This window comes from Epargyreus clarus, unplaced genomic scaffold (assembly GCF_041222505.1).
Source record: "Epargyreus clarus isolate Ecla_fem2 unplaced genomic scaffold, WU_Ecla_fem_2.2 ptg000029l, whole genome shotgun sequence".
NCBI classification, from domain to species: domain Eukaryota; kingdom Metazoa; phylum Arthropoda; class Insecta; order Lepidoptera; family Hesperiidae; genus Epargyreus; species Epargyreus clarus.
Genome location: NW_027332235.1, coordinates 11,682,983 through 11,708,144, shown reverse-complemented (window position 1 = coordinate 11,708,144; position 25,162 = coordinate 11,682,983). Strand labels below are relative to the sequence as shown.

Genomic DNA, 25,162 nt, shown 5'->3' with positions numbered 1-25,162 from the left:
TATACCTACATTAGACAGGAAAAATAATAATAAGGTAGGTACTAAGTAGTGACTCTGAGAACCAGACGACTTAGTTATTAGTCATTTAGTTCAAAATAGTGCTTTCAATCTTTTTTTTTTTGACAATTACAAAATACATGCGTGTCCTAGGTAAGTAATATTTTTATAATTATACACTGATTAGCTCTTTAGCGGATGAAAGTTAATATAATCTTTCTAGGGTTTACTTACGTTTTTTACTCCGTCTATCGATTATTACGTATCAGTCAGTTTCTAAATGTCATAAAAGAATAAAGATTGGAAGCGGTCACGACAGACCACAAACATCTGTATTATTTGGGTTTTCTCTTTTGGAGCAATTTCCCACAGAATTATCTGGTGAGGTGGTTAGAACCCTTTGTGGTTCGACTCCGGCGGCACCACCGCCACACCTATTTCTACCTAATAACAGCAGGGTTAGGCGCTGCTGTGTTCCGGTTTGAAGGGTGTGGTAAGGGAGACAGACTTTTCCGAGGCGTTCCAGCTTAGTCCTCAGGGGTAGCGGCGCATCTGTAGCCGAACTTAGGTAGGAATATCTATCCTATCTGGGGTTGATTACAGATGTCCATGGGCTGCAGTAGCCACTTACCATCAGGTGGACTGCATGCTCGTCTGCTACTCCTATATTATAAAAAAAATCTCATGTTAACTTATTTTTTACTTTTAAGTTCATAATTTACGGTTCGACTCCTTAGGTACCACTGCCACACCTGCTTCTAGGCAGAAATAAGTGTGGCGGTGGCGCCACCTTAGTCAGAGACCCTTGCAAATGGTCAATAGGTACCATGTGGGTACCATTGACAAGCGCTATCTGTTGTGACGTAAATTTTGAAGTAGCTACCAGCCAAGGTAAGGTCACGCCTTGATCACCCGACCAGACATCTAGTCATGCCTATGCTGCTACCATTTGTACCAAGACTAAGTTGAAAAGCTTCATCAACTTAGTATTTGAACACATATTGAACATTAGTAGGTACCTACATAATGTGGTGCTGGCGAAAAATGCTTCGCATCCCATGGACAGCAAAAAGAACCAACATCTCAGTATTAAAAGAACTGAGTAAAATAGTAGGTAGGTACCTACATAATGTGGTGCTGGCGGAGAATGCTTTGTATCCCATGGACAGCAAAAAAAAACAACATCTCAGTATTAAAAGAACTGAGTAAAAACAAGGCTATCAACCACCTGCCTCTAAAGAATTCTGTCCTACTTTGGTCATATAGCACGCCGGGGAGATGACTGCTTAGAGAAAATCTTGGTAGTTGGGAAAGTGGAGGGAAAAAGACCTCGGGGAAGATCACCAACGTGGTCTGACCAGATCAAAGGCTTCACCAAGATGTCTGTTACGGAGTGCTTTAGAAAAGCAGACGACCGAGCACACCGGCTGGATATGCAGCACACCTGCATAAAAGACTTCCAAAGCAGGCACGACCTTCAGCCATGAAGGAACAACTAAGAAGAAGACCTACATACCACTTTAAAAAGTGGAGTGGGTAAATGGAAATATATTTTACCCACAAACACTGATAAACTGCCAAGCGGTCTACTTTCCATCATAATTAATCGACACCGAAGCAAACTACCTACAATTTCTTCAAAAAGAGCACAACCTTAACGTAGTTAGTAGTTCGCTAAACTTTATTTAGATCGCTCCACTTTTACAAAGAAAATACTCGTTAAAAATCCAACCCTTAAGCCGAGGGTGTTTCGGAACGCAAAGGAAAATAAACGAGGGTGAGTTTAATTCGCGCATGCGTCTCACTACCCTCATAGGCACCCAACACGGCAGCTTCGCCATTTTATTTTAATTTATTTCTCATTTTACTGTGTAAACGTCCATTTTCGAGCGCGATATAAGTAAAAACGGGTTTTAAATACAATTTGTAGTGTGCAGTGATCGAAGGGTTAATTCTTATAGGAAGGACTTGAAATTCGTCGGTGCTTACGTAATTTTTTCTTGCTCGAAGATTGTGTAAGATTCCACAAGGAGTCAGGTAAGACATTTCATTTTTCCTATTATGTTTAAACGACAGTACAGTTCTACACTATTTCATATGTAAATAAGAGGTTATGAAGCGTTTTGTACGCATATCATTGATTTTTAGCGAACCCTCGTTTGTTAGAAAGGTTTTTACGTCTCGTTTTAGTTTCATGCGTTCATATAGCTTTAGCTAGCAAAAAGCTTGTCTGATCGAAGAATATGTCCTTTAGAAATATTTTAGGTATTATGTAATGTTTGCATATTATCAACAATGATAAAGTGTGTATGATTTACGTACCGAAAAATACCTAAATTTATTAGTACTTACATATATGTATCTACCTTTATATTATTGTGTTTCAAATTAAGGTATATTTATTAAGAAACATAACTCAATACGCTTTTAAATAATTTTGTTTTGTGTAATATATCCATAACATGCACGTGCACGGAGTATTCTATTACTGAACGATAGGTAAAAACAAAATGTACCTATAGGTTGTCTGTGGCGTTACTTGGAGAAGCCTGGACCGTATTCCACTACGCTTCCTAGTCCGATTACTCAATAACAATACTAAATTTTATTGTGTCACTGAAAAGAATTGCGCACTTCTTTACAACATAATATACAACATATTATGCTACTACTTATATACTTAACCTGCAATGTATAATATAGTGGGTGTTAAAATATGTTAAGTTAAACTGACATCCCGGATAAACCCATGAATAATACTTTCTACACGTGTGACCTCATTAGGATTCTCCATGGAACCATAAACCACCAATACATACATGAATATGCATACCCAGGACAGAAATTCAAATTTGCGTCATTTAGATGTCTGCCTGGCTAGATATCGAACCCAAGAACATCGTAGATGACGTTAGAATAATGTTAAAATATCCTTATAACTTGTCAACTAATTTAAAATTAGAAATTAATTATCACTTGCTTAAAAGGTTAAGAAAAACATCCTGAGGAAACCTGTATCCTGTGAAATCTTTAAAAAAAAAATCAAAGGTATGTGAAGTCTACCAATTCGGAAACGTGTATGTATCCTGTGACATCTTTAAAAATAAAAAAATACAAAGGTATGTGAAGTCTACTACTACTCAATTCGCACTTGGCCAGCGCGGTGCACTATGGCTAATCCTTCTCAATCTGAGACGAGACCCGTGCGAAACAGTGAGATAGTAATGGGTTGATGATGATGATGAATTCATATTTGTGTTGAGTTGTGCAATATCTCTTAGAAAGAGACTCTTGTTCTACTGATACATTAATTTATATCAATGGGTTGTATGCACGTGTGTGTTATTATAGAACACAATATCAACGGGAAAGGTTACTGCGTATTTTCTATAAGGGTCAACCGTATGTAAAGTTCAACCTTATTTTAAAAGATCCATACAGTGTATTTAAGGACTTTAAACAAATTGAATTGTTAAAAATAAACCTAGGTGAATCAATTTTGAGTCTATTCATGAATAGTATTCGTATCTTAACTCATTACCAATCCAAGCATTGAAAGAAGTAGTTACAGTTACTACGAGTATTTCATAAAAAATATACGTGCTATAATAATGAAATCTTGTCAAACTCCAACTGCAGAAGGACCTGTCCAGAAATAGGTGTTTCTAGCAATTTTACTTTAAAGGGTGGCATGGTTCGACTGGATGTCATAGCAATTTTTAATGTCAAGCAGTTCTTTCTGCATTTTTTTTTCTAGTATTGATATTATTATATTTTGACATTTTATTGGACTTTTACATTATTATTATTCTTGCACTATTGTTTAATTTAATATATTTGATGTTTAAGGATTTTTTGACTAATTTGAATCTTGGTTGTAATTTGTATTTATTAACAATTAACATTTAATATAATTATCAATATTTTTTTCACTACACTAACGCATTAGGTTGGCCCGTAATGTTAGTTGTAAGTTTTGAGTAAATAAATAAATAAATAAAAGGTTTTTGCATTTAGGTGGAAGGGTGTGGATATTGCCAGCTGGCTTTCATGTGAGGCGATCATCATAGTTTTCTTAAAAGGCGAGGCACATATTATGATCGTCTTCAGATAGAATCCTGGTTGTATATGGACTTGGTTACAATTGTCCATGGATGACGTAGACAACTTACTATTAGGAAGATTATATGCTCGAATGCTAAGTTACATAGAATATAGTCTAGGAGTTTTTGCCCGCAGCTTCGCCCGCGTTTAAAAAAAAAAAAAACGTTTTCTACACTCACAGCCCCACACTAGGATTCCCTGTATCGTGGGTACTATGGACACACACAGAGACAAATACACAAACACCCAGACCCAGAAACAGAAATCTAAATTAATCATTTAGAAATCTGTCTGGCCGGGGATCGAACCCGGGACCCTCTGCGCGTCAGACCGGTATGGTGACCGCTCCGCTACGCGGGTCGTCAAAAAAAAAAGAAAATAATATAACATACTAACGTACATAAAACTGAAAATTCGTACCTACAACTTTGCTAAAAATCATCACTTTATCAAATGCATAGTTTACGATTCAATCCTTACTAATATCGAATAAAATAATCGATGTTTTGGGTCCAAAAGATCGATTCTCCAATTAGTCGATCTTAGATCGCCATCCCTAGTTCCCGTGGGATTTCCGGGATAAAAACTATCCTATGTCCTTTCTCGGGTCTCAGTCTATCTTTGTACAAAATTTCATTAAAATGTGTTCAGTGGTTTGGGCGCGAAGAAGAGACAACCAGACAGAGAGACAAACAGACAGAGTTACTTTCGGATTTATAATATTAGTAAGGATAGTAAGGATAAGGATATACGAGTATAGTAATATTATAAAAAGAAACATTTTATAAAAACTTCAAACGGAGTTATGCAATTTAATTATTCCATGCATAAACAAAAGCGTTTCCTCAAAATCACTTCCAAAGTCATATTTGCATTTTGAGTATTATGCTATGCAACCCAATTTTACCCGCACTGCAAAATTCATAGAAGTAACCTATTTCTTGTCTGGTGAGCTCTGTTTTCCTGGTTGAAAGGAAAGATAACGTGATTTTATTAACTCTACCATCTCATAGTAGAGCAGAATAGCTGATCTTACTATTTATGATGATATTTTCTACATCAACGAATTTTATTTTACAAAAAAATAAATTTGAATTACTTATCTACTAATAATTTTACAATGTAAATACCTACTTAATTTTACAATTGACTGACGGACAAGGGTAGCTTATCCATGAGCATAGATAGAAATTAAAAAGGATTTGGAACATGGTAGAATCTTTTGTGGTTGACTCCGGAGGCTATCCCGGTTTGAAGGGTGTGGTAAAGGAACTTTAAAAACCTTAACTGGGCAGCGCTTACCACTACTGTTATTAGCCAGAAAGAGGTGTGGCGGTGGTGCCTGCCAAGACAAACAATAAAAGATTCTACCACCTCCAAAAAAGGTAAAAAAGATATGTTCCATAATCTCATTAATATATGTATCATGAAGTTTGACGACCCGCGTGGCGGAGCAGTCACCATACCGGTCTGACGGGCAGAGGGTCCCGGGTTGATCCCCAGCCAGACAGATTTCTAAATGGTGAATTTAGATTTCTGTTTCTGGGTCTAGGTGTTTGTGTATTTGTCTATGTGTCCATAGTACCCACGATACAGGGAATCCTAGTGTGGAGCTGTGAGTGTAGAAAGCGTTAGCATATATATATATATATATAATGCTCATTACATGACCCACTTATCAACTACTACCTCAAAAAATAATTAAAAACATTTCACTGGCCGTCTCATTAAAATTTTCCGTTGCACAATGAGCTGGATAAAGCGAGCATGACTAATTAATGAAAACTATGCTCATCTCGAATGAATTGACAGTAATAATTGTACTTTCAAAAATATATGAAAAGCTAATTATTTTTTAAAAACGGGGTGAATTTTTAGACCGGGCCTTCAGAGCCAAATCCCAAGCTATAAGAAATAGCGAAAAAATTGAAAATATGAGGCTGATTTTGACAAAAACGAAAGCTGTTTTTTTTATATTTTTACTTTTTAAAAACTAAAATTAGTTTCTTAAAAATATTTTTCCCCAGCAGGTAATCGATCGAGTTAATTAAAAAAACGCATCTGTATTATTCCCCTGTGGCTCATAAGGATTCTGGAAATTCTGAGGAGTAATGGTGAGTGATGAACTAACAAACCATCCATCGGTTTTCTGCAAGGTTCCTGTCGGTCAATAAATTTTAATACAGCCAAAATGATTACAGATGGCGGGTCATTATGCAAATAGGATCTCGTCCGGTCGAGTATCCGCTAATTTATGGCTTTTCGCTCAAACTCAAATTAACTTGGCTCATATTACGATGGAATTTGTTAATGCAGTTGAAAAGACTAAAAGTTGACTTTGGTCAACCAAGTCTAAGATATAGAGTTGAAATTTTTTAATAGGTTTAGAAATCTGAGATTTTTTATGATGTAGAAGTAGCAACCCATGGTTACTGGCGTTCCATGAATATCTATAACCGACCCCAGGTGGGACTATAATGCTGCCTAAGGTTGTAAACAAGTATGTTGCTCCCACGAATACTAAGTTGGAATGTTTTCAAAGGTGTCTTCCTTTTATTATATTCTTTAAACGATAATACAGCAATACTGCAGTCATTAGGAAGACATAGGCGTGGTTGTGGTGCTTCCGGAACTACGGAAGGTGGTAGAACTATTTTTACTTCATAACAGCAGTCTTAAGTGCTGCTGTGTTCTGGTTTAAAGGGCGTAATAAGATAGTCATAATTTTCCATAGCGTTCCAATTTAGGCGTCAGGCGTAACAACACATCTGTGAACAACCGTAGGTAGAAATCTAATCTGGAGTTGATTACAGATACCCATTGCGCCCAATTGCCACTTGCATCAAATTACCAGGCTTCTATGCTACTTTCATAATCTATAGGTAACTTATCCAACGGTACAATTGAACTGTAGGTACAATTCACAGACACGGATGAGTGACGTCACGTACAAATCGCCCTTTAAAGGTGCTTACATCCGGAGCTTTTCAACGCTCTCGAGAGCTTTCAGATTTCCGGATAAGACGGATAGGAATAGATAAGATTTTACTTTACTTCCGTTCAATCTTGGCTACACAATAGAGATAATAGTTTGGAAGTTTATCCTAATTTATATTTAGATTTTAGTAGTTTAATAGAAGGTATTACCAGTACCGCTACACCTATTTCTAGTAAAACTATAAGAAGCAAACGAGCAAGCAGACCACCTGATGGTAATTGGTCATGTCGCCCATCATTATTTCTAACCAACTTTACATTTTTTTTTTATATATAATATGAGAGTAGCAGACGAGCATGCAGTCCACCTGATGGTAAGTGGCTACTGCCGCCCATGGACATCTGTAATCAACCCCAGATAGGATTAGATATTCCTACCTGAGGTCGGCCACAGGTGCGCCGCTACCCTTGAGGACTAAGCTGGAACGCCTCGGAAAAGTCTATCTCCATTACCACACCCTTCAAACCGGAACACAGCAGCGCCTAACACTGCTGTTATTAGGTTACATACAATTTACAATTTTCAATGGGTTCAATTTGAATCCGATTATAAGCGTTTTAACACCTTTGGACCAAGATGGCCGCCTTATATTTAAATCAATCGCTACAAATAAGTACATTTATTTTAAAGATCTTTGTTTCTCAAAAAGACTTATACAATCCTATAAGTATGTGAGTATAATGAAAAGTTTTAAATATACTGAAAATTATCCCAATGTGAGCACATTAGAACACCCTTCTACCGTAATGCACAAACTGCTTAACGCTAGAAAATAGTTATGGTCCCACCCAGGTCGAACCATACCATTCATATCAAAAATGAAAAATAATGCTACACTTTCTTCTATCAGCTACATAAAAAATTGTTCAACAGAAAACAGAAACTGATTTTCCTTCCACAAGATTTACAACAAAGTCCACACCACAACAGCGAAAGTCGAAAAATCTTTAACGGTTATTCTTTTATCAGCTCTTATCGAAACTTTCGTTACGGTCGTCTTAAAAGCTTTCAGGAAAGCTCTTCCGCAATGTCTGGGAAAGTTGGGGTCGTTGAACACTTTAAGTGATGTTACAAAGATTCGTGTGAAAGGTGCAGTTATAAAGTTTAATAGATGTTTTAAGTCGAGGGTTATGGGTGTCATGACGTTGGGATTTTTGTTGACAACTCATCTCTATCATCTTTTTAACTGCCAGGCACGGGACTCCTTTTAACGTGAGATTGGTAAACCACTATGCTAAAACATAGTCCACCGCGCTGGCTATATTTTTTATATATATCTAAGCTTAACGATAAAGCAGATGTGCTACGTGATGGAAAGTAGTCAACGTCGCCTATGAACATTTGCAACACCATAGGAGTCGCCAATGCATCGCCAGCTTTGAAGGAGAGCTCTTCTTAAACCTTTTTTGAAGAGCCACATGTCATAGCGCTCTTCCAACCCACCCAATTGCGCATTAGTAGACTTCACACACCGTTGAAAATCTTTTTTTATTAACTCTTAGGCATGTAGGCTTTCACACGATATTATTCTTCACCAAGGAAATTTAATTATAAGCATGTCATAATTAATTTAAAGAACAGAGGTATTGGGAAAAAACCGTTCTTTATAGATTATGGTGACATTATGGTTAAATCATGTGTATTAAATAATATTATGAGCTTAAAGTGGCAAATATTTTGATCGACATATTTTTATTTATTCGTACAATTTAATTAGAAAATTCTCAGTTAGTGATTATGAAGTGCGGTCCGAATTAACCGCACTCGTGTTAATTGAAAGAATTTTAAAATATTTTATTTATACAGCAAATTATTTATGATATATGTGATAGAGTGGAGAAACCAGACGTGTTTTTAAAAACGTATAAGTATTTATTATTTATAGTTATAAATATACTGTTTTTGTAAATATTCAATATAAAACGTTAGCGATAGTTAAATATTTAAATACTTGTGTAAATAAACTTTTCAGTATCTAAGTATATAACAGAGTTTTTAAATCTTCTTTAGAGGGGCCTCTAGCGGCTTCAGATCCCCGATCCTGGGGGCCCCCAAACACAGTTCCTAAAAAAAGGTCGTCAGACCCAAACAATATATGAAATGTGTATCAGCTAGCGTAAAAAAAGGTAACTGAAACACAGGCAAATAATTTTATGACACATTTGTCATATTGTAAAATCAAATCGAATTTTTGCATTGGGGGACTCCATTTTAACTTTCCGCCTCGGGCTTCCAACGACTTTAGTCCGCCACTGAGAGAGGCTAAGAAGAGGAAGAAGGAGTACACAATATTTTGACTTTGATCTTCCACCTTCTACGACCTAAGTCTGTTATTGTGACCTATTTGGCCTCTCGGCTAGATTTGGTTGCCAACAAACATTAAGACGAAATCTGAAATGGTTTAATCTCAGAACTACACTGTCGATTGTTTGAAGACTTTATTTACAGTTACTTACTGTGCTCAATTTAAATGAGAAACCTAAATATATATTGTGAAATCAAAGTTATCTTGAAGTCATGTAATAATATAGTGACATAAACGGTACAGAGTAACGATATAACAATTATACGTAAGTAAGTTCACACTAGTGATTAGAAGTATTATAACTACACAAGTATCTCCGTTATTCGACTGTTCTTGCTGAAGTCTCCGACGAGAATGCTGCTCTCTGTTAACTCGAGCGCCGCCATGGTGTCGTCCCGACTGCACATACCCGCATCTGTGTTTAAGATGTAATATCAAATGAGTCACTTATTACTTTAATGTAATGTTATAAAAATGCGATATCGTTAACATCCAAGCTTCTTATTAACGACGATACCAATTGTTTATAATAAGCATAGAAGTTGTTAGCAAGTAGCTGATGGTGAGTGGTCACCGTCGCATATGGATATTTGCACTCAACTCGAGATTAGACTTAGCTGAAGGTCAGCCACAGATGATCCCCCATTTTTCGGATTCCGTGCCCAAAGAAAAAACATAAAAATATAGAAAGGGTTCAAACCATTATTTTCTCGTTTTTCGGTTTGTCTATGCAATCGATTACCGGATAATTTCAAATGGTGAAACAATTATTAGAAGGTACTTCAAAAGTAAAAAAAAATGATACGGAATTTTCCATGTGTAAGTTTGATTCGTATTTTGCCAATGGTGTGCTTACTAGAAATGGAATTTCACTTGTTTTAAAATAATTATATTATTGAAGTCTACTGATTTAATACTCGAAGTCTACCAATCTACATTTGGGTAGGAAACCTGTGCCTAACCTAAATGAAAATCTTGATTTGGGCGAGCTGGCCCTAACTTTGCTTTGTTTAAGTATAACGCTACGTAACGTTGAACTTTAGTTTGAGTTAACAAAGCTTACAAAGACAAAGGGATAAGTTGACTGTGAAATTAACATAGTATTGTTCAAGTCCTTTAGTAAACTTTAGTATTATAATGTGTTATGAGTTCTCTCTCTAACTCTAATATACTTACTAATATATACCACTCTAAGATACTCTGATATGGATAAAACTATTGTTTTTGGCGAAATTATCAATTTGAGCAAGTAATTGCTTATGTATTTAAAATTATTAATATATTTTTTTTACTTTACTCCTAACACTACCTTATAATGGTAGTGACAAATTATTCCTTTTGATTTAAAGGAAAAGCTTACACGTGGCGTTAGGCGTGGTTCTCAGGGGTTGCAAAACTGTGATCAATCTAAGGTAGGACTTTAATTCAACTTGAGCTTCAATGATGAAAGGTGGTACAAACAGTATGGTCCGAATACTAAGGCACCACCGCCACAAATATTTCTGTTATTAAGTTTCGATGGAAAGACTTTACTATTGATGTGGACTTACGTTCATACGGAGCGATTAGTCCTCAGAATAACGAAGTTGGTACGTATCAGATGTCCATGATGTCCTTATTTGCTTCTCCAAATCTATAAATAGCTCGTAGAATATAAACAAAGGTGTGAAGTCCGTACTTTAAGGGCTTACCTATAGGTTTGTACGCAACAAAACATAAACAAAGTCGCGAAAACAGTTTAAGGGATTTCACCTTAACGTAAGGAATATAAACAAAACCGAAAATACAAACAGTAGTTAAGTTAGTTCGAACAACTCCGTTTATCCGCAAAACAACTGGAAAGGTAAGAATTCCACCCCCATAAAACATAGGGATGTTTATTTACGGGCCCACCCTTAGCCTTTGTTCGAAGGGCCGCCATCATTTATGAATGTGACAGAGGGATATTGAAAAACTTACACCTTCCGACTTATGGCTTGTAGGTGACATAGATGGACGGAATACTTTCTTGAATGTTTTTACGTTGAAATTGAGTGCGAGAAGTAGCTTATGTCGTCATCAACCTATTACTGTTCTATTGTTAGGCACGGGTTTGTCGCCATAATGAGAAGGATTAGGCCACAGTCCACCGCGCTGGCAAAGTGCGTATTGGTAGACTTCACATAGCTTTGAGATTTTTTTTAAAGATGTCTCACGTATGCCGGTCTCGTTACGATGTTATCCTTAACCATTTAAACAATTTTTAATAATTAATTACGAATAGGCATACAAATTGAATTGCCAGGAGATTTGTCACAGATGCGCCGCTATCCCTAAGTACTAAACTGGAATGCCTCAGATATGTATGTCTCCCTTACCACACACCGGATGCCAGCTGACTTACATTATGAGGCGACCAAATTTGTCCTCAACTCGGAGAGACTGGCTTTTAGAATACCTGTTCTATATAGAGTTACAGAAGGTAATAGGCGGCTATACCCAGTTACCATCCGGTGGTCTACATTGAATTCGTAAAAGTCAACTGTGAATGTCCCCATAGACTTTCTTCATATTTTGGGCTCTATTAGAGATCATAACAAACAGCTCAACCACCGCCTTGATCCTTCAAATTAAGAAAAACCTTGCGTTCGCAACTTTCATAAGAATAGTCAGCGTAGTCAAAACAAATTATTTTATCTATAAAAGCTATGTAAGGAGCTAAACTCTCCGCTAAAATATGGATATTAAAGTGCATATGAACACTGTATAAGTATATATGTATAAAGATACTACGAGTATAAAGTGCAAAGTGCATTCAACTTCATCCGCTTGGGCGCTCGTAACGTTATCCGGAACTTTACGTATCAGCTTTCTAAGCTACAGCTTGTAGCAGGTGACGTTAGACTTATAAAAGGCGAGCTTATAGTACATTGTAGAGGTTTAGGTTACGTTGTCTAGTAAACGAGAACAGGTATTCAGTTTTGTGGTTTAGAACTGTGGTACCTGCCGTCTGTAGATAACTGTAAAGGTGGTAGAACCCCTTGTGGTTCTACTCCGGCGTCACCACCGCCACACCTATTTCTGCTTCATTACAGCAGCGTTAAGCGCTGGTGTGTTCTGGTTTGAAGGGTATGGTAAGGAAGACTTACTTTACCGAGGGGTTCCAGCTTAGTCCTCATAGCGGCGCATCTGTGGTCCTCAGGTAGGGATATTTAATCCTATCTGGGGTTAATTACAAATGTTTATGGACGGCAGTCGGCACTTACCATCGGTGGACCGCATGCTCGTCTGCTACTCTTATATTATAAAAAAAGGTAGACTGCATGCTCGTCTGCTCTAATGTGATAAAAAAAAGACTAAAACGTGTCGTGTGTAATATTTGTATCATTCCGACCATGGCTGTCATTAGCGTGGTGGATTAGCGTGATGGAGATTACCGTCCGCATTCGTATTGATTTTCCGTAATGACCATGGTATTGTTTTGATATTGATTTCTATGTACGTTTTGTTGTGGGAGACCGTTGGAGACTAAATATTATGCGCGCTTCCTTGCTTCAGGTATTTATTTCATTTTTCCTTGGTAAACATGCTATATTTAATACATATTATAACATTCACATAGAAACTTCGATCAACAATACCAAATAAATTAATAAAATAAAAATGTTTTCTATACTATCTTTACTAATATTATAAAAAGGAAAACTTTGTTTGTTTGTTTGATTGTAATGAATAGGCTCAAAAACTACTGGACCGATTTTAAAAATTCTTTCACCTTCGAAAGCTATTATCCACGAATAACATAGGCTATATTTTATATGAAATATATTTGATAAATAGATTTTGAGGCGGTACAAAGTTTGCCGGGTCAGCTAGTATTAAAATTATAAATTAAATTACAATTGTCAAAACAAGGCGCAAAAATTGTTGAACGAAGCATAGAAATCACCAAACTTTCCACTAATATGTATACATGTCATTTATCCGTCGAAGTTTATTATTATCATTGGATAGCAGTAGTTAAACTAAATCGGAAACCTAGTGATTTGAAAACATCCGATATGGACCACTGATTTATAACCCTTCCATCAACCTCATTGAAGCAGCATAGAGTATACCTGAGACCTACCCCAGAGTCGGGAGACACTTGTGCCCAGCAGTAGGACTTGTAAAGGGTTGCAACTATTTGCTTTGATTTGAAGTTAATGATATATCTACCTACTAAAAACTATATATTTTACTGATCAATGTGTAAGACATTTTCTTCTTTGAATTAAACACAGTCAATTAAATGTTTAGTTAAGTACCTGCCTGCGATATTTAATTATATTTTGAAATTGACATTTGGATTTAGTGATTAGTTTTTGTAATAATTGGGAACACATTTGTCTCTATTAAGCTAGTTTGTAATGTATGTAAAGTATTACAATACTTTATACTTTTGCCCTTATCTGCACCTGTAATGTTCCCACAAGTATGAAATTAGCGCCTTTTATGAAGTGGGTTCTTCTTTTTTTTTTATAATATAGGAGTAGCAGACGAGCATGCAGTCCACCTGATGGTAAGTGGCTACTGCCGCCCATGGACATCTGTCAACCCCAGATAGGATTAGATATTCCTACCTAAGCTCGGCCACAGATGCGCCGCTACCCCTGAGAACTGAGCTGGAACGCCTCGGAAAAGTCTGTCTCCCTTACCACACCCTTCAAACTGGAACACAGCAGCGCCTAACACTGCTGTTATTAGGTAGAAATAGGTGTGGCGGTGGTGCCGCCGGTTTCGAACCACAACGGGTTCTACCACCTAATTCCTTTTATTATTTAAACAATTGATTAAATATCACCGTGAACAAAGTCACAGTACATGTTGAAATAATTATAAAACCGACTAAATCAGTGAATTATAACAATCAAATAAAGAGTCATTCAGTTGTGAATAATATCGCCCTGAACTTTTAACCTTTGTGACAAATGTGCAACGGAAAAACCATTTTTTATTGATTTTTATGCGAAATATAACCATTTGTTTGCCTCATCGGATTTAAATAGATATTTGTCATTTCGTTTAATCATTGTACTCACGTAGTTATCTTTTACAAAAATGTTCATTGTTTTCAACAAGAACAAGAAAAAATACAATTTGTAATTAACAAAAAACTTTTAATTACACTTTAATTAGGTAGCTTATTAGGTAGTTTATTTTGTAATTATACATCGTTATAAAATTATTGTTTACAAAAGTTGTTGACAATAATAAAACTTAATTTAAAAAGTTTTCCCAGTTTCAGAAATAAGTTAAATCTGTTAATTAAGCAATTGTAACTCCCTTTGCAGTGATAGCCTAGTGGTTAAGAAACTCGGCGTCTCGATCGAGGGGTCCTCTGAACCTCTGAATTTTCAAAGTTATGTGCGTACAAGAAATTCATTATCACTTGCTAAATGGTGAAGGAAAGCATCGTGAGGAAACCTGCATACTGAAAGATTTATAAAAAAAATCTCAAAGGTATATGAAGTCTACCAATACGCACTTGGTCAGCGCGGTGGACTACGGCCTAATCCTTCTCATTCTGAGAGGAGACCCGTGCCCAGCAATGGGACAGTGATGGGTTGATGATGTCCTTTTCAACCTTTAAATTTGAAAGTTATACTGATTGTGAAAAGCCTACATTTTTCCTATTTTTTCATTTATGGCGCAGAAAGAAATATTCACATTCACAAAAGATAGAGGACAAAAGATAGCAATTGCAATCTTGCAATGAGAAAAAATAAGGTCGCTTAGCACGGAATATACAGTGCTCCAGCTGGAAAAAGGTTGAAAGGTGGCGTTTTTTCATTTTTTCATTTCTAAGTAATTTATTCACGGTAATTAAACAAATCAAAACAAGAAAACATAGGTACATTGGCATATGCAGTTTATACTGTCGCGTTTTTATATACGAAAGTAATATGAATTTCGGTCCTTATACTGGGGGTCCAGGGTTCAATGTTTGCATATTATTAATTTAATATCACTTAAAGCCGGCGATGCATTGGCGACTCCTCTGGTGTTGCAAATGTCCATAGGCGACGGTGACTGCTTTCCATCAGGTAGCTCGTCTGCCTTATCGTTAGGTTAAATATAAAAAAAAACTTACTTTAAACCTTTACTGAAACCTATTACTATGCTAGAAATGTATTTGATAATACGTAAAAGTTTGAAAGGTCTACCAATCCGCACATAACTAGTGGTGAATGAAGGTCTAAATTCCTTTTCATACCGTCCATATGACTTTCGACAAACTTTACGACAACTATTTAATGAGAACACCCGACTTAAAGTGCCCACCGAACCACGAAATTGAGACATACACTCGCCACTAATGGTGACCCATCCAATTGCTGTCAGCGCGACGTTGCTAAACGTTATTACCTATAATATTTGTATCATTCCTACCATTGCTGTCATTAGCGTGGTGGATTAGCGTGATGGAGATTACCGTCCGCATTCGTATTGATTTTCCGTAATGACCATGGTATTGATATTGATTTATATGTATGCTATGGGTGGGTGGCCTTTGGAGACTAAATATCATGCGCGCTTCCTTGTTTCAGGTATTTATTTCATTTTTCTTTGGGAAACATGCTATATTTAATACATATAATAACTTTCCGTAGAAACTTCGATCAACAATACCAAATAAATTAATAAAATAAAAATGTTTTCTATACTATCTATACTAATATTATAAAAAGGAAAACTTTGTTTGTTTGTTTGATTGTAATGAATAGGCTCAAAAACTACTGGACCGATTTTAAAAATTCTTTCACCATTCGAAAGCTACATATTTTTTATATGAAATATATTTGATAAATAGATTTTGAGGCGGTACAAAGTTTGCCGGGTCAGCTAGTATTAAAATTATAAATTACAATTGTCAAAACAAGGTGCAAAAATTGTTGAACGAAGCATAGAAATCACCAAACTGTCCACTAATATGGATACATGTCATTTATTTATTTATTTATTAAAGGTTCACCAACGTAGTATACACTTATATAAATTACATTGCAAAAGTTAGAAAAATAAGTCGTGTACCCACAATTATAGGTGAACACGGCATTTACAGAATAGACGCTCTAGTAGATTTAAATATAATGATAATAAGACTACAATTTACATTAAATACAAGATAAGAATATATATTACACAATTTTATACAATTAATAAGAACTTAGAAAAATTAAATATATTGAAATTAAAATTAAATCTAAAATTAATACATTGAAATTAAAATAATGTCAGTAGTAAGAAATAGACTATGAATAGATTTTTTTATCCGTCGAAGTTTATTATTATCATTGGATAGCAGTAGTTAAATTAAATCGGAAACCTAGTGATTTGAAAACATCCGATATGGACCACTAATTTATAACCCTTCCACCAACCTCATTGAAGCAGCATAGAGTATACCTGAGACCTACCCCAGAGTCGGGAGACACTTGTGCCCAGCAGTGGGACTTAAAGGGTTGCAACTATTTGCTTTGATTTGAATTTAATGATATATCTACATACTAAAAACTATATATTTTACTGATCAATGTGTAAGACAGTTTCTTCTTTAAATTAATCACAGTCAATTAAATGTTTTAGTTAAGTACCTGCCTGCGATATTTAATTATATTTTGAAATTAACATTTGGATTTACTGATTAGTTTTTGTAATAATGGGAACATATTTGTCTCTATTAAGCTAGTTTGTAATGTATGTAAAGTATTACAATACTTTATACTTTTGCCCTTGGCTGCACCTGTAATGATCCCACAAGTATGACATTAGCGCCTTTTATGAAGTGGCTTCTTCCTTTTTTTATAATATAGGAGTAGAAGACGAGCATGCAGTCCACCTGATGGTAAGTGGCTACTGCCGCCCATGGACATCTGTAATCAACCCCAGATAGGATTAGATATAGCGGCGCATCTGTGGCCGACCTAGGTCGGCCACAGATGCGCCGCTACCCCTGAGAACTAAGCTGGAACGCTTCGGAAAAATCTGCCTCCCTTACCATACCCTTCAAACTGGAACACAGCAGCGCCTAACACTGCTGTTATTAGGTAGAAATAGGTGTGGCGGTGGTGCCGCCGGAGTCGAACCACAAAGGGTTCTACCACCTTTATTATTTAAACAATTGATTAAATATCACCGTGAACAAAGTCACAGTGCATGTTGAAATAATTATAAAACCGACTAAATCAGTGAATTAACAATCGAATAAAGGGCCATTCAGTTGTGAATAATATCGCCCTGAACTTTTAACCTTTGTGACAAATGTGCAACGGAAAAACCATTTTATATTGATTTTTATGCGAAATATTATAACCATTTGTTTGCCTCATTGGATTAAAATAGATATTTGTCATTTCGTTTAATCATTGTACTCACGTAGTTATCTTTTACAAAAATGTTCATTGTTTTCAACAAGAACAAGAAAAAATACAATTTGTAATTAACAAAAAACTTTTAATTACACTTTAATTAGGTAGTTTCTTTTGTAATTATATATCGTTATAAAATTATTGTTTACAAAAGTTGTTGACAATAATAAAACTTAATTTAAAAAGTTTTCCCAATTTCAGAAATAAGTTAAATCTGTTAATTAAGCAATTGTAACTCCCTTTGCAGTGATAGCCTAGTGGTTAAGAAACTCGGCGTCTCGATCGAGGGGTCCTCTGAACCTCTGAATTAAGTTCTAGTAAGTTAGTTGAAACCTTCTGAAGTTATGTGCGTACTAGAAATTCATTATCACTTGCTAAACGGTGAAGGAAAGCATCGTGAGGAAACCTGCATACTGAAAGATTTATAAAAAAAATCTCAAAGGTATATGAAGTCTACCAATACGCACTTGGTCAGCGCGGTGGACTACGGCCTAATCCTTCTCATTCTGAGAGGAGACGCGTGCCCAGCAGTGGGACAGTAATGGGTTGATGATGTCCTTTTCAACCTTTAAATTTGAAAGTTATACTGATTGTGAAAAGCCTACATTTTTCCTATTTTTTCATTTATGGCGCAGAAAGAAATATTCACATTCACAATAGATAGAGGACAAAAGATAGCAATTGCAATCTTGCAATGAGAAAAAATAAGGTCGCTTAGCACGGAATATACAGTGCTCCAGCTGGAAAAAGGTTGAAAGGTGGCGTTTTTTCATTTTTTCATTTCTAAGTAATTTATTCACGGTAATTAAACAAATCAAAACAAGAAAACATAGGTACATTGGCATATGCAGTTTATACTGTCGCGTTTTTATATACGAAAGTAATATGAATTTCGGTCCTTATACTGGGGGTCCAGGGTTCAATGTTTGCATATTATTAATTTAATATCACTTAAAGCCGGCGATGCATTGGCGACTCCTCTGGTGTTGCAAATGTCCATAGGCGACGGTGACTGCTTTCCATCAGGTAGCTCGTCTGCCTTATCGTTAGGTTAAATATAAAAAAAAACTTACTTTAAACCTTTACTGAAACCTATTACTATGCTAGAAATGTATTTGATAATACGTAAAAGTTTGAAAGGTCTACCAATCCGCACATAACTAGTGGTGAATGAAGGTCTAAATTCCTTTTCATACCGTCCATATGACTTTCGACAAACTTTACGACAACTATTTAATGAGAACACCCGACTTAAAGTGCCCACCGAACCACGAAATTGAGACATACACTCGCCACTAATGGTGACCCATCCAATTGCTGTCAGCGCGACGTTGCTAAACGTTATTACCTAGACAGCCAGGGCTATACTTAGGTACCTCATGACATATTTCAACCCTAATACTGCTTCTGTAAGGTTAATAGGTCTGGCCTCGTATATAAACACTATTGTGCATGCATGCATCGCATGCAATGACAAAGCTAGACGGATGGCATTTTAGGGTTGTTGATTCGTCCCCGAGTTGCAATGACCTCAATTCAACCCTCTCGTGTCCAGAAAATTTTACTTTTACGACATCTAATAAAACTACTTGATATACGAAGGCCTTGTATGCTAATATTGACTTTAGTGGTCCAATCTCAGTAAATTTAAAGATAAAGTAAAATATGGTACTCTACCATCTACCAAGTACTGATTAATTATCATTGGCTTGATCAGTGAAGCAAAACATCGTGTAACCTACATGCTTCAGAGTTTAAAAAGTCGTTTGTTGTTTGAAGTTTACCAATTCGCACTAGGCCAGAGAAACTTAAGAGTCAATCTTGTTTATATATAATAAAGATAAAGAAATAGCAGATGAGCATGCAGTCCATCTAATGGTAAGTGGCTTTGCCAACCATGGAACATCTGTAAACAACCCCAGATAAGATTAGATTCCTACCTAAAGTGGGCCATAGATGCGCTGCTACATAGAGTTGTAAGTTAGAAGGCCTCAAAAAGTTCTCTTACTCTGCAAATCAGAACACAGCAGCGCTTAACACTGCTGTTAAAAGTGTGCTGTCTTAGTCGAATCACAGACATTTCTACCTGCATAGTCTAAAGCATAGATTAGTAAAGATACTTCGTCGCTTTGAAATTGAATAAAGCCACAAACGGCTTATTTTAGTAAGTTCTTTTTTTGAATTTTTGACGAATAAAAACATTTTTAGAGAAAATTTACGAATAAATAACTAATACTGCATAATTTACGTAATAAATAAAAAAAATATTTCAAATATTTCAAGGACATTTTAGCACGGAGACGTGGCAAAAGTTTTTTACGCAACTATTTCAATTCTCAAAACTGGGTACATTTTCTTGTTAGGAGTGAGTAATCTTTACTTATCTATGGTCTAAAGTTGTAAATTTCCTCGTCCCCAGGGTTGGTCACCGGCGATGCCGGGGGCGGAGCGCTAGGGCATGCTCTGCGGGGCTATCTGGTCCGCCGCGCCGGTGAGCCTGCGCGGGCTGGCGCCGCCGCTGCCGCCCTCGCGCCCCGCGCTCCTCGCCGCGCTCGTCATGCACGCGCTGCATGCTAATGATGAGGACAGCTTTATAGGTAAGTACACCCACTATTACATCTGTACTGTACTGTGTTCGGTGTTTTTGAAATAACTGTTCTGTACCCTTAGTATGTGTTTTTAGGTTTGCTCGAAAACGTTCACTGTTTACGTATTCGCTCATACAGCACCCATACCTTTCCATATCGGACCATATCGGAACTAAAATTCAGCAGAATATGTTTAAAAATGGAATCATAGCGCTTTCAAAATTAAAAATGTAAAAATATATGCATTCTATTTATATTTGTAAAATTAAACGTCGTTACAATTGACTATTTTTTTTAACTTATAATGCGAAATTTTAATGCTGATAGTCTACGGGGACGCTGTACAAGCGTATACGTAAATGGTGAACGTTTTCGAGTAAACGTAAAAACTCATACTAAGGGTACTGTTACACCCCTGTACGCTGCTATGGAAAGAATGCTTTTTATGGAAGAAAATAATTAGTGTTTAGAAAGTTACGGAAATATCGTCATCTGTTAGAGGTTACACGTCTTACGTTAGAGTTACGTTACTTCTAATGTCTAATGACTTCTAATATTTCTTTATTCAATTGTAAATATCTGACGACATCCCTGAAGATGTCAAGTGGAATTTCGTTTTTTCTATTACATTATGTAGGATTAGGTAACTTATATTGAAACCGGTTCCATTCCATCCTGTTTATAATCAAAAGTTGTTTGTTTCATCTGATTTATTAATTAGCGTTCAACACGCGAATTGCGTGCTTGATTTATTGCAATAGTAAAAAGCAAACCAAACTGGTTACTTAGTTTTACGCTTTCGTTAACATCCTTTTGAGTGAATATTTTGGTTACGAGAAATCGCTCGCGGCGCTGCTCACGTGGATGTAAACTTTTTTCTTTTTACTATTGAAGTTTTTTTATAATATTGGAGTAGCAGACGACCATGCAGTCCATCTGATCTTAAGTGGCTACTGCCGCCCATGGATCTGTAATTAACCCCAGATAGGATTTGATATTCCGCCCTGAGTGTGATCAGTCACAGATGTACCGCTACTGGGGACTAAGCTGGAACGCCTCGGAAAGGTATGTCTCCCTTACCACATCCTTAAAACCAGAACACAGGAGCGGAAAGGAATAAGTAGTGGAAAGAGACTTATATAACACTCCGATTTAAATCCAATTTATATATTTCATTCTACATATCCTCTATAATGTAATGGAGCCGATGGAGGCATAAAACATCTTTTAGTTATTTTTAAGATTGACCCATACCTTTATTTTAATGTACCTATATGTATGTAACGGAGTCACGCGAGTTCAGTACTTTTTCCCATCCCGAAAGTGTCAAAAGTTTTAATTTTTTAAATATATTTTTTTATATTTAGTTTTCAAGAGTATAAACATAATAATAATATAACCTCACATGGCAGTGATATAAAAATCACAAATTCTTCAATTTTATCTATTCGCGTATAAAGTTTTTATGCATTTTATGACGTCCACTTTGTTCAAAAAATTTAATAAAAATTGTTACCAGAATTTACATTACATGCAGAACATAATTTTAATGTCATAAACCTAATAAAAATGTACCTAATCGCTATTGTTTTTGAAGCGCTGTCGTGTCGCTGAAGATATGACAAGTAAGCAAACACTGTCCTTGTCTAGAAGTCTAGACTAATCGGTATACTTTTAAACCTTTCTTATACATAAGTATAAAAAAATTGATATTGGTGTTTGTACATATATCTAATATCGTTATATCGCGTGCACCAACCATCACAAATGCAAACATGTGGATAGAATATTTGTCTTGGCTTAAATCTCCAAAACTGTTCGACCGATGTTGACGAGATGAAGTACATTTATTTTCAAAAAAGAATTAAGTGACAACACTTAGGTTACTTTTATCGAGAAAAAGAATTACAATTCCGCGTAAAAAAATTTAACCCTATGAAATCTAGGAATATTTACACTTTTAAACGCGGTTGAAACCGTAGTTGGTTTTATAATACAAGATAATACAAGCAGTCAGTCACAAATCGGACAGGCAGATTGTTATAGGTAATAATTGAGTAGATCGATCCAGTTCCGACAAATATTGAAATAGTTTGATAGCGAATCGTGACCTGTTCGACTCATTGCGCAATACGACCTCTGGGACCATACTTGTTACACTACAAGCGGTACGCGATATGCGATATTGCTGCTATAAGTCAACGGTTCAATACAACAAAGCTTTCTTTTAGTCTAAACATGAACAATTTACAAAAAATGACAATTAAAAGTTTACTTCTGTAATGTTTTTACTAAGTGACACTGTCTACGCTTATATCCTCACACTTTTACTTTTAATTGTGGTTGCCATTCGCACTCACCTCCACAACCAGCGAAAATATTTAGAGAACTAATTATATCACTTGTGTGTACACCTAGCGGATGATGCCACAAATCAAATGCCTCTGCATATCTAATCCCCATGGTGACCATTGTGACGACAAACAAATATAATCATCACATATTATTACATTTATGCGTAATTAAAAATACAAAAAGCCTTACTTATATTCGTGTCATTTATATCGGACATGTTTTATGAAAGAGTAAATGACATTAATGTTTTTACTAAAACTATTTTTAATAAAACAGTTCCAATATAAAATGTTAGGTACTTACTCGTAAATAACAGTATAATGTTCCTTACTATTATGTATCTAAGCTTAAAGCTATACTCGCTTATTTATTTATTTATTTATTTATTTTAGACACAACAACAGCATAACATACAAACATTCATATAAGTAACATTCACAAGATATAGGCCAGTATGCATGCCACTTACTGGAGTGTACAACAATCGCCAAATTTGAGACATGTTATTGAGAAAAAAAAAAGTAGTAAACACATATTAAGTACATACATATGAAAAAACAAAAATAAAATATATATAGCTTACTCAGGACAGAGAAGAGATATTATATTTACGCTTATTTTTATTCGTCGTCTGTACAGCAAGTGCCTACTAATTGTACTTACTACAACAGCCTACATGGCTTTGTCGTTTCCATGTTATTGATACCTATTGTTAGAAAACAATATTCTTGAAAGTGTACTTTAGTTGGGTAACTTACAGCAGTCATTAAAATGGAGAAGGTCATAGAATTTTACACGACCGCGGAGGGTAATGTTTGACGTACGTATTTAGCAGTCCACCTGCCACGCTGTTTCTGTAGGTAATCTAAAATAAATATTGGCAGTGCAGTCAAAACGAACTAGCCAGTATAATGGAATTCAAAGAACTAACATTAAGGTAGGAAGGTAATTAAAGACACTTTACGCACTAATTAATTTTAGTTGATTCCTCGTATAAAAATGCCTTAACTTGAACCAAAATAGCGCTAGCCGTCACGCAATGCGCTATCTTCAGACATCTCGACGCCGAACTGTATGTAGGTAGTGGAATTATTTGCGCGATAGTGACACCATTAATGATGCACATTTTGTGTTATAGAAATGTTTGCGCTGCTGTATTGAGTAAAACCAAGTAGTTAAAACATATAAAAGCTAATTATATTAGCTACCCGAATTAGACAACAATTTCCATAACAAATCTCCGACTCTTTAACTATCCCTACACCTAATAATACAATAGCCAATTTCATTCACCTCTTTTCAATATGACGCAACATATTACGGAAATGTAATCCTACATCTCCTATAATAATCTCCCATATTTTTTTATAAGTTAGTCGTAAGATCAGAGCATTCAAAATATTCGACTTTACAGAACGTTGTAACGCACTACATTATTTAAGTCGAATCCTCTTCTAAAGAAATGCTTTAACTCGGTTGAGCCAAAATAGCGCTAGTCGTCACGCAACGCGCTATCTGCAGACATCTCGGCGTCGTCTGTTGTGACGCGGACCATATTGAAGCTATGCAATGCTTTTGAACGAGGGTAGTGGATAATTTGAGCGATAGTGGCGCCATCAACGCTTTACCCTATTGTTGATGGCTAAAGCCAAATATAAACCGCTATGCCACACAGAGGCTCTAAAGTTTTAAATTTAATGCCCTGTCTCTATACTCTTTCACTATCCTTACTCCAATTCGTTTCATTCTTCCCACTTAAATGAATCCATCGATAAATGAATATTATTTGAGTCGAATCCTCATTTCTACAGAAAGGCCTTAACTCGGTTGAGCCAAAATAGCGCTAGTCGTCACGCAACGCGTTATCTGCAGACATCTCGGCGCCGATCTGTTGTGACGCGGACCGTATTGAAGCTATGCAATGCTTTTGTCCGAGGGTAGTGGATAATTTGCGCGATAGTGGCGCCACCAACGCTGCACCTATTTATTTTATAGAAGTTTTTGTATTGTTTTGTTGGGAAATCTTTATATATATATATTTCTTATGTGCATGTGTATGTCACTGAACTCCTCCTGAGTGGACTGATTTTGATGAAATTTGTTGTGTGTGTTCATGGGGACTTGAGACTGGTTTAGATTCACGATTTAGTCCGTGGGAAATAGTACATTACGATACGAGGACGAAAAATTTTTTTCTGACAAGTGTGAGTTTGCAGGCCGAGCCGCAGGCGAGGACTGCAATCACACGAGTCAGAAAAACATTTTTCGTCCGCGTGTTGTATAAAATTTTATATTACGGGGTCGGAAATGGGGGTTTTGCGCACGCGAAGCGTGCGTAAAACGTCAATTTACGCACGCCGTGATATAAAGGTCTTTTTTTAATTAATTTTTAATTCGTAAGTAGTTGTTGATTTTGAAATGTTTC

At 36.0% G+C, this 25,162-nt stretch overlaps 1 protein-coding gene across 1 annotated transcript in view; it reads left to right on the top strand.

Moving 5' to 3' along the window:
* Nucleotides 1-1,803: 1,803 nt before the first annotated feature.
* The window catches only part of LOC140754521 (protein Fe65 homolog), a 108,183-nt gene continuing 84,824 nt past the window's right edge, over nt 1,804-25,162 (top strand). Inside the window, exons 1-2 of the mRNA XM_073089548.1 lie at nt 1,804-2,034; nt 20,214-20,391. Of these exons, the coding sequence (XP_072945649.1) occupies nt 20,253-20,391 (139 nt within the window). The 5' untranslated portion in view covers nt 1,804-2,034; nt 20,214-20,252. The remainder of the gene's footprint in view (nt 2,035-20,213; nt 20,392-25,162) is intronic.